The 10370-nt window shown below is 42.0% G+C and overlaps 1 protein-coding gene across 1 annotated transcript; it reads right to left on the bottom strand.

Annotated features, from left to right (window-relative positions):
• Positions 1-1222: 1222 nt before the first annotated feature.
• LOC118412843 (rhodopsin, G0-coupled-like) lies at positions 1223-9808 on the bottom strand. The gene is made up of 6 exons (XM_035815884.1): positions 9510-9808; positions 5536-5688; positions 4545-4685; positions 4014-4130; positions 2605-2816; positions 1223-2465 (listed from the first exon to the last, which is right to left on the bottom strand). The coding sequence occupies exons 1-6, from the start codon at positions 9688-9690 to the stop codon at positions 2124-2126; spliced, it is 1146 nt and encodes a 381-aa protein (XP_035671777.1). The 5' UTR covers positions 9691-9808; the 3' UTR covers positions 1223-2123.
• Between the last annotated feature and the right edge of the window lie 562 nt (positions 9809-10370).

The following is a 10370-nucleotide window of genomic DNA, read 5'->3' as shown; positions in this document are numbered from 1 at the left end:
GTGTTGATTCCATCGTGAAGAGAAACAGAACAAACAGATCGTGGCATCTTAAGTAGATAAGGCCATTATAGAATCAAAAGGAACTTGACACATTTGCCATGGCCGCACACCTTTATATCATCATTCACTGGTTCCTGCAGCTGTATTTTATCTTTTTTTCTTGTCCTTCCACTATCCTGCGAGCTCCCTTAGCCCTCGGAGTTTCTTTTCACAGGAAGCTGCCGGATGATCTACTCTGTCTTCTTATGTTTCAGGTCTAGAATTGGTAGACGATCAAAGTCTTAGTCCAGAAATTTCCTCTGATTAGCGTTTGTGATCTAAGATAAATCATGTTGCTGCTGAATCACGCCGTACAACGTGACTTATCGTTGCCTTAAAAGATTTAGTGTTCAGTGATGTAAAGATAAAAACAAAAGTCACTGTTTAAATTTGGGCATGTGAGAAATGTGACTCAAATATGTTGAAAATTAGTTACCAATGTCAATCTTGGTGGAGATTTCTTCCTTTGATAGCACAAACGACACGTGTTTTGGACCGTTTGTTCGCTCGTTCGCTCAAAGCCTTGTAGTGCCCAGACACGTGACACCCACCCCCACCCCACCCCCAACACACACACACGTGCACGCTCAAGGGTCCGCCTTTTCAAGCTCGAAGGTCCACCATTTCATGTCCAAGATTTTTTTTCCAAAGCCATGACTGATTTGCAGTTTTCACTGATAGACATTTCATTCAATCGTAGTGAGCCTATCAGCAAAATTTGCCCCAGAAAGTGCAGGAAATAGCGTTTCAGAGGGTCCAAATTTCAAAATTTCCCGGACCTCTCTTTCGACGGCTTGCGGCCTCGGGGCCGGACATGGTGAGGTGGGTGTGGGTCCGTCACCCTCAAAAACCTTTCTGATTGATAAAAAATTCTTTAAACTTGGCTTAGTTTAACAGCCCGTCAAAATGCAAGAAATAACGTTTCAGAGGGTCAAGATTTCCGGGGAGCATGCCCCCAGACCCCCCTAGACATCTCGATGGTCCCACAAGTACTAAAAAGAACCCCCCCACCAAAATTCTGGCTACGGGCATGAACTACAAGCTACTGTAATTGGAACGAGAAGTTCAAGGTAAGGGCTACTCCTCGCTTGGCTACAAAATGTATCTTGTATGCGCTTAAATGATGTATAAGTAGATAGTACGCGCACTCAAAGTAATTGGAACACATAGCTTTCGTAAGGAATTCAGGATGTCTAAAATTTCATTTCCAACCAGGAAGTTACAAACAGGAGGTCATCAAACAAGAAGTACACTTTGAACAGCCTTTTCACATTCACTTTACATAATTGGCGTTTTGATGCCGTAATCTAGAGACAATGAACTGGGAAAGGATCAAATACAAGGCCATGAAATAGGTCAAAACTAGACGTACAAATCACATTGCTCATAATCAACTTCATTGGAAAGTTACAGACGTTGGTGGAAACACTCTGGTTAAGTGGAATATTAATTGACGGATTGGAAAAAGGGCAGTACACAAGTTAGCCATACAGTATCAAGCTTCAACACATCAAGACGAAATCTATTTTTATAAGTTACTACTGGTCTATGCTATTATAGATAACATTTAAAAAACAACAAATTTTCAATACGCAGTTCATTGACATCCAATGTTGATGTAAAGTGCAAAATGGTGCATACATAACGCTAGAAGTAAACGTGAATATGTGTGTGTGTGTGTGTGTGTGTGTGTGTGTGTTTGTGTGTGAAAGAGTTCGTGTGTGCGTGCGTGTGTGTGCGTGCGCGTGTGTGCGCGCGCGCGTGTGTGTGTACGTGTACATTCCCTACTCTAGATCTATTCGATGAGCTAGTGGTGTGGGTTCTTTAACGCGGTTGCGTTGTAGCTCCTACTCAACCACGGGACCTCAGTTTAGCGTCCTGTCGGAGGGTCCCTGGTCGAGCAAAGGTACTCATTTTCACATTTCTAGTAAAGTGAAAGAATTTATGGAAAACGCCTAAATCAAGGGCGCAACATCGGGCATTGTTACCCTCTTGATGGGCTTAACACTCTCATCATTACGCCATACGGTGCCGCATGAATGTGTGTATGTGTAAGTATATAGTGGCTAAAGACTTTGAACAGCCTACAAAGTCATAGCGCTACTAGAAGGAAGAACCCTCATCTGGAAGGCCTGATGACCTGCGGGTTCAACAGCGAAACCCGGGTCCCTCGGTTCCACTTGTGCTTGACCGTTCTGCTTGTTGGAACTGCCGACCTTGCTGAAGGTCTTGAGCGCCGCCTGTCGGAATTTGCCGTTACAGCAGGAGTAGATGATGGGGTTCATCATGCAGGACGACTTGGCGAACATGGTGGGCAGGATGGTGGCGATGATCGGTAGATCTTCCTCAGTCAGGATGTCCCAGGTAGAGGACACGGCGTACGGGGTCCAGGCGATGAGGAAGGAGACCACCATAGCCAGGCACATCTAAACAATTCAGAAAAGACTATGGTCCTCAAACAGCCTTCAATGTGTTAAAATGAAAGATTGTTATGCAAACACATATTCTACACATGCATTTAAACGTACTCTTTATTGATATGTCGTGTGTGGGAAACGATCTCACCATTGAGGTCTTCCAGATGTCTTTTTTTGCAGCCGTCCTAGTTTTCTCACTGGCCAGAGCCGCAAACTTGAGGTTAGCCGATTTGAAGATGATGTTGAAGTAGCAGAAGCACATGATCGAGACGTTCAGGACGTAGACTATGATGATGACCGCCGCAGTGTAGATTGTCTCTCCGACATGCTGCACGTTCCAGTCCAAGGAGCAGGTGACTTCTACAAACAGAAAGCAGAAATGTTGTAACGCTAACCTGACAACACCAAATCGGCCTAAGGAAACTAGGTCGGGAGCTAGGCAGGGCCGGGATTCTCTTTTTTGTTTCTATTTGTCGGTCAGTGAGGTGATCCAACAAATACAAGAACGATTAAGCAGCGTGTCAGCATAAAGGTCAGCACAGGAAACCAAGGGTCATTTTAAATGTTTGGTGTTTTGGTGGACGAAAGAGGAAACAAATGGAACTTAGCATATGTTTGTCTCTACTTTCCTGAGGTGCAATATGGACCTACATATGAAAGGAGGTGCGTGTCTGTCTGTCTGTGATTCTGAAAGATGGCAAAAGATAGCGTAGGACCGCGGTACGGAAAACAATTCGAAGGGAAACAGGATACAAAGAAAAACGCTTTCACTCTATGCAGAGATGTCCAAACTAAGGCCGTACTATCCGGTTTTGAAGCAATATCTTTGAACCTTGTGTTCTGTTACATATTTCAACGAGAGTTCCAAGACATCATACCTCATACCTTCACCTTTTCAAGTGACGTATTATAAATGTTTTTGATTGATTATGCAACAAAGGGGTTCCTTTCCATGAATTGTATCAGATGATCATAGTCTCTTTCAAAAAAACATAAGCTGTTCAAAGTTTGAAAGTCGCATCTTAGAATAATGTTATTTTGGCATATCCTCATAAATCATGTGAATGAGGTCCTAATTTGCATGATTTATGAGCATAATTTCCACATTTACATTGACTTCTAAATGCCAGAAGAATGAAATTCCCGCTATGGAAGTATTTTCACATGAATTACGCTTCTAAGGCCTTTATTTGTATAATTGATACATGTATCTATGACTATGATATCTTTCAAAGTAATATACTGCATATCACATGTTTGAGATGCATATCATGGAGTGCAGCTACCATTAGAATATTTTGACCACAGCATGACCAAAACACGAGATATCAAAAGTGGAAGCCCAGATGTAGTGCAAACCACTAGAGCCTCAAAATCTAAGCATTTCGAAGTCTCATCAAGACCTACCCATATGCCAAATATTCAGGCAGTCAATCTAGGCAGGCATTCTGGAGTTAACTTATCATGTTCACACTCCCAAATTCACACAAACCCACACACGAAAACATGGGGAAGCGAAGATATCAAACCAAAAAAAAGTATTCTGGAGCAACTGACTGATTGGTTCGTAGGTGTAGCGGTTGACTCCAAACAGCGGAGGGACAGAGAACACCAGGGCGTACAGCCAGATCCCCAGGATCACATAGTTGGTCCTGCGGTGGGTCAGCAGATGGGCTGGGGGCGAAAGGAACTTTGCTATTAGAATAAAACCCATAGCAGCAGCTGGGGCTAATACAAACAGTCAGCTACTAAGGTTCAACGAAAACATGCTACTGTAAACAGGAAAGAGGTCATGTGTTTTCTGCTAAATATACACGAGAAAGTATCACCACATAAAAAGTGATGTTAGTACATTTGCAGTTGCACAACAGATATATTGCGGCCACTTTAGCATGCATCGTCCGTTTCAAAAGTGATCTGTAACAAACCCATGGCAAACAGGCGCTAATACGACGGCTTTTGTCATTGTCACCGTGCAAGTCACTCGTTGTCACACTCATAGGCTACTCTAAATCGGGCCATTTCAGATTGGAAAAAGTACAAACGCAATTGATTTGCCTGCGCAAGTGGCACAGGTTGTACCCATACCATACTGCGGTTTACAGATGACGATGTAGCGGTAGACGCTGATAGCGCACAGGGTGACCATGCTGGTCAGGGAAAAGGTGAAGCAGAGGAAGCCATAGATGGTACAGCCAACGTCTCCCAGCATCCATTCTCCTGCGTACCCTGTAGAGTATACACAACCATGTGTTAAGTACTGTAATGGGGACACTATTGCACTTCCTAGGTAATGTATAAACTAAGCACTACTGTACATCCACCGTGACACTGCAGATCTGAGATACCGGGTAGATTACATATACTCGTAGGACGTCCCCTTTCCATTGGACGGCGATCACTGAGTGACCGTTCAGAGACCAAAGTTGCAGTTGTCACAGTGACCTCTGCTTTTTCAATTGAAATATGCTACACGGTGAAAAAGTATGTTGTAAAGAATGCACAAATTGGAAGCAGATTCGTTTTTTTCATCAATGGCCATGTTGATTTGATTATATGGATGACATCCCCGCGCGCATCAATTTTCGACCGTTTCCAAAAATGAAATAAAAGTTTTAAACTGTAAACTGTAAATCGTACAGAGCAGCTTCAAAATAAGCAAATATTCGAAAACGTGTACTAATCTCATAGAATATTCCAAGGTCAAAGAAAACGTGAAAGAACAAAAATGAAGAATCAATTGTTCGGTATACTATATTCTGTGTGTTCAACCCACCTGGCCACTCAGATTTCATAACGAAGGCAATTGTTTGGGGGTCAAACTTTTTTATTTACACGCTCACATCATTTTTTTGTGTTCCCAGCTAGTGGATGTCATTCATATAATCAAATCAACATGGCCTAAGAATGTTGTTGAGCTACCTGTCACCTCTCAACTGTTTGATCACTAAGCGCGGTCGCAACCTCGTGTGGAAAGGAGCTGGTAAAGCTAACAAATTTAGAAATCCATTTAAGAGCTAGACTACAAAACTAAATCTTAGTCAACCGAAAAAAAACACTTCGATAAGGCAAGACTGACCTGATATAGTAGACGAAGGATATGCGAAGACGCAGACGCTCAAGTCAGCAATGGCCAGATTCAGAGCAAAACTGTTGTGCTCTTTTTTGCGGAACTCCTTTTCCGTCAAGAACACTATGATGGCGAAAATGTTTCCAACGAAGGCTATCAGCCCTGCAAGATAGAGACACGTCTTCTAATTACCGGACTGTGTCGTGACTTTCCGGAGCTGTTCACTTACGGCGTATCTAAACTAGAGTACCACGACATCATTTTGCTAAATGATGTTTACCTTTTCGACAGACGTACCATTGATGTATCTCATAATGTTATAATTTACATAGCTGGTTTTACTTGATCATCTTCTCTACCCAAAGGTGTTTTTCTCGATCCTGAAGGGTTCATTTTACTCTACCGTCTTTTATGACAAGTACCTAGGCCTAATTTTACTTGTCAACAGTTTGAATCAAGCACATTCAGGCGAGTCGATTGTTAAGATTATAATGCATGTAATCAGGTTTGGACCGAAAGCAATCGGCCCTATTCCAGATAGGGTCCAGATACAGCGGCCATTTTGGTCCTCTGGGGTCATGCACCAAAAAGAGGCTGGAGTTGTGTGGCTGGCAGTTCCTATATTGAAATCCTATAATGCAGCATACATAGGTCATCTTCAGTGGTGTGGTTTGCCCCTCTAACTTGAAATACTGTGGAATGTGTACTATTGAAGTCTTCCTATTTGGCCATGAACCCACCACCGTTGTGGAACACATCAAGATCAAAGCAAACAAGCAAACACGCAAGCAAGCATGGCATTGACACTAGTAGAATATGCATGATTGTGTTGGTTGACATTGTACATATTTCGTGTTTCTGTCAACTATTCTCTTGTTGAGACCTGTACTTGTCCCAGTGGCTATATATATACATGAAAGTCTTAATTCATTCATTGATCACAAGCGCGTAACATTAGATGAAGTCTCAAAGTCTCGACGTATGGCTTACTGAGGCCCGGAAAGAATGATTTGAGGTAATAAGCTTGAAATACATAGCATCTCTGAGCAAATAACCCCAGCAAATATGCTTGATGGCCTTGTGGGAAGATCAAAGACCCATGGGCCTAGTTACTTCATGAATAGAGGGGAACACCTCAAGGAATACGAACTTTACGATTTAATACATTTTATGAAACGTGACCGTGTATCTCATGACCTCTCTTATTTGATGCGTACCATTAGTGCTTTTTACATACATTCACAGCACATTATACCTTGAAGTAGCAAATTTTGAAACGTCTTATTTTCCACTAGATATGGTAATGCATGTAACGTTATGGGCTTTCTGACAGATGCTCTGATATTCAGAGGATAAAGTTTTACCTCAATCGTTTGTTGCATTATAGCCTTGCAACACTGTTTTGACATTCGAGGTAACCAACAGCTGTTACTAAGGTTAGTTATGGCTGATTCATCAGAGATTCTGTTTGTTTTGGTAATTCCACCCTCACACTCAGGGTTGACAATCGCAGCAAAGCCTAAGTGATATCGTGAGGCTTTGCCGGGATTGTCAACCCTGAGTGTGAGGATGGGTAATTCTGAAGCTGCCCGTCGAAAGCCCGCTAATGCAGCTATGACCTATCTAACATCGCTGAGGTTTATAAAGAAGACGACGGCGATCCCTGAGGATAAGTCTAAAGGTGCACTCTCAACGAATTTCTGAGATAAAGGACGAATTTTATTACTTTTTTGTGTAATTTGTCGTCTTCTAAGTCATACTTTTACGTATTGCGCAATATCTAGATTATAAAGAAAATCGGAGAAAATAACAAAACAGTGACGCAGTAAACGAATCTATTATTTGTTACCTGTCAAACTTATGCATCAAGTATCTTTGGGTCGATTGTTAGCATTGTCATGTATATAATCAGGCTTCGGCCGAATATGATATTATGAACCCACCGCCAGTGTGGAACGGTTTCTGGACAGTTCCCCGTCATTCACTTTCCCCGTCAGAACATGTCCCCATCATGCTTCTTGCACAAATTTTGAAGAAACATTACATCTTTCTCGTTTGGAATCCTAAGGGACTACTTGAGTGTATATTTTATTACTTGGAAAGCATTTTCAGACAGCTTGTAGCAATAGTTTCCGTTGTCTTCCATAAAATTATATCTTATTTCCATAGGCCGAGTGATTACACTTCCAGTCGGCCCAAATCGCTCGTAAATCTCCCAACATAAGTAGATCCTAACTTTTTTGAAATACACAAACAGTCGTTTTTCATGTAATAGTTTGGTTTAAGTCTGCACATGTACTCATACAAAGTCAGTAAAAGTACCAACGAGAGGTTTCCAACATGCGTATATGGCGAACACGTCAAGATCCAAGCAAACAAACAAAACAAACACACAAGCAAGCATCACATTGGTCACAAGCACGTAATGAAGCATGTCGTTATAATAGAGGATAATTGGACATAATTAGATCAAAATACATTAAGGTAATAACCCCAGCAAATATGCTTAATGGCGTTGTTAGAAGATCAAAGACCCCTTTTTTTCTTTATGAGTCGAGAGGAAACACCCCATTAACAATTAGATACGTATAGTGAAGTGTGACCATGTCTGTCATTAAATGTGTACCATTAGTGCATTTCACCTTCGTTAACATCGCATGAGCAAATTTTGAAACATTTCTTATTTTTCAATAGATAAGATAACACAGAATTTTTTAATGGGTGCTCTGCTTTTCAGTATTGAATATTCAATATCAATATTGAATTCAGTATCAAATATCAAGTTTACCTCGTTCCTTTGTTATATTGTAGCCTTCCATATCGTTTTGCCATTCAAAGTACAAGTAACCAACGAGTATAGTCTCCAAGCAGTCCCTACGGTGCCTTAGAGATAGCATCAAGGCTGGCCAAGGAGTGTAGCCGGCCAAAGTGAGTCAAACGGGCACCGGAGGTCTGTCTGCTCTGAAACAGGGAGGAGCATTTCTATTCAACTATGGTGTTGCTGCTCCACCTGGTGCCGCTATACTAAGTCCCTTGCCAGCTTTGATACTATCTCTAAGGCACCGTAGGGTTTGCTTGGAGACTAAACGAGTAATGCAACTTTCATAACACACTCTTTTCTTCGTCGTAATCGCTTAAATTTGTTGCAAATGTAAAGACACATATCTTCTTGAGACTGAAAAATAAAGTTTTTGATAAGTGACTGAGTTGATTTCAAGATGACCAGACTGTTTGAAGTCATTTGGAGTAAAATAAACTAGTACACGAAAATGTCCCTGGTTCACGTGCTGAAGGACGCTGTACTAATGAATAGTGAGCTTTGTGTGAGAGACATTCTCAAAAACGGCGAAGTAGCAAGTTTCTGACTGTAATTAGATCTAAGCTGAAGGATCGCATGTGATGGAAAAAGTATATCCTTCGAGGTGAGAGAAATACATTTGAAGAACCGAGCGTAATTGATAAATGTTGCTTGAAGAGGAGGGTGAAGGTACTTACCTCAGCACAGCGTAGTGAGTGTCTATCGATCTGTACTCACAAACGTTTGGTCTATTTTCCAGAAATCACGTTTTAACTAAATCTGAAACCTTGCACCCTCCAGTGTTCTGAAATCTTATGCCCAGTATTCTGTCAAGATAATGTATACATTAGGCTCTCCTCTATTTGTGTTTTATAGTAGAGAGTGTTATAGAAAGGAGACTTACGTCCTGAAGTTGACATTGAAAGGAAACCGCTATCCGAATAAAGTAGGATTGTATTTGGATGTATTCATGTGACCATTTTACATTCCGCGAAACACCATGTGATATACAAGCAGTCAACAACGTTAGGCAGTGGCCTCCATAGTAAGCTTGGTGTGGCTTTGGTGTCATTCTCACGTAATAGCAAACACAAACAGAAAAGAATATATTTGTAAGCCTTGAAAAAGAGAGCCAGGTCATGAAGGTTGCCATAGAACGTACAGACACGTTTTTGCTCTTACTTACCTGTTATTGTAAGGTAGACTGCACTTGCGAGGTAGCCCCCATATGTTACAGGGTCTACCGTCTGATGATGGTGCCATGCCGTGTCAGTCGGTCCGTCCGTCCACGGCCACTCGCTGGAGTTCTCCGGGCTGTCCGTGAACAGCTCTCCGCTCGGCAGCCAGGAGCTGGGAGAGGCGTTCATGACTAGGCTGGCGCGCCGTCCGGCCGGGAGTGGGATGTACAGGAGAAACCTCCAGGTCCAGTTCAGAGCTCCCGTAAAAACGGCAAGACTCGCGGGCCAATAAACGGTGGCGATGTCATTGACGTCAGCATCGGTAATAGTGAAAAGTTTAATCCCCAGGCAGATTTACCAGTTTCATAAGATAGCATATCAAAGCCTTCTTAAGATGTATAGCCAGTGGTCGGCTGACTACCTTTTCAAGCCTAGCTTTGTCAGGCTAGACTTGAATTACTAAGTAACCGTCTCCTGTTAAGCCTTTTATGTAAGTCTTTTTGCTGCCCTTTACATCACTTGTCTGTCTTCCCGTCCGGCAAAAAAGGGTCATCCGGGCTGAATGCTTTCCTTCGTTAGCATTTCGGCGCCATTAGAATTGAAGCCACAAACATATGCTGTTAAAAGTCTTTTTAGCAATCCGTAATAATTCACTTTGCTTGTCCAACCCTCAGTGGCAATTGCCTTCTATAGTATTATGTAAACAACAGCAACAAGCAGGCTGGAGAAATAAGATGTCGGTCTACAAGGTAATTCATGTTGGTTAGGTCATGTTCATCTGATCGTCGTAGCACGCCAGGTTTTGAATAAAAAACAGATTTTAAAGGCATGACATTGAACTTGTCAGGAAGGTTGAACAAATGACTGAA

The sequence above is a fragment of the Branchiostoma floridae genome, chromosome 4 (genome assembly GCF_000003815.2).
Source record: "Branchiostoma floridae strain S238N-H82 chromosome 4, Bfl_VNyyK, whole genome shotgun sequence".
In the NCBI taxonomy this organism is placed as follows: Eukaryota; Metazoa; Chordata; class Leptocardii; order Amphioxiformes; family Branchiostomatidae; genus Branchiostoma; species Branchiostoma floridae.
Note: the sequence above shows the minus strand (reverse complement) of the source record. Positions and strands in the feature narration are given on the sequence as shown.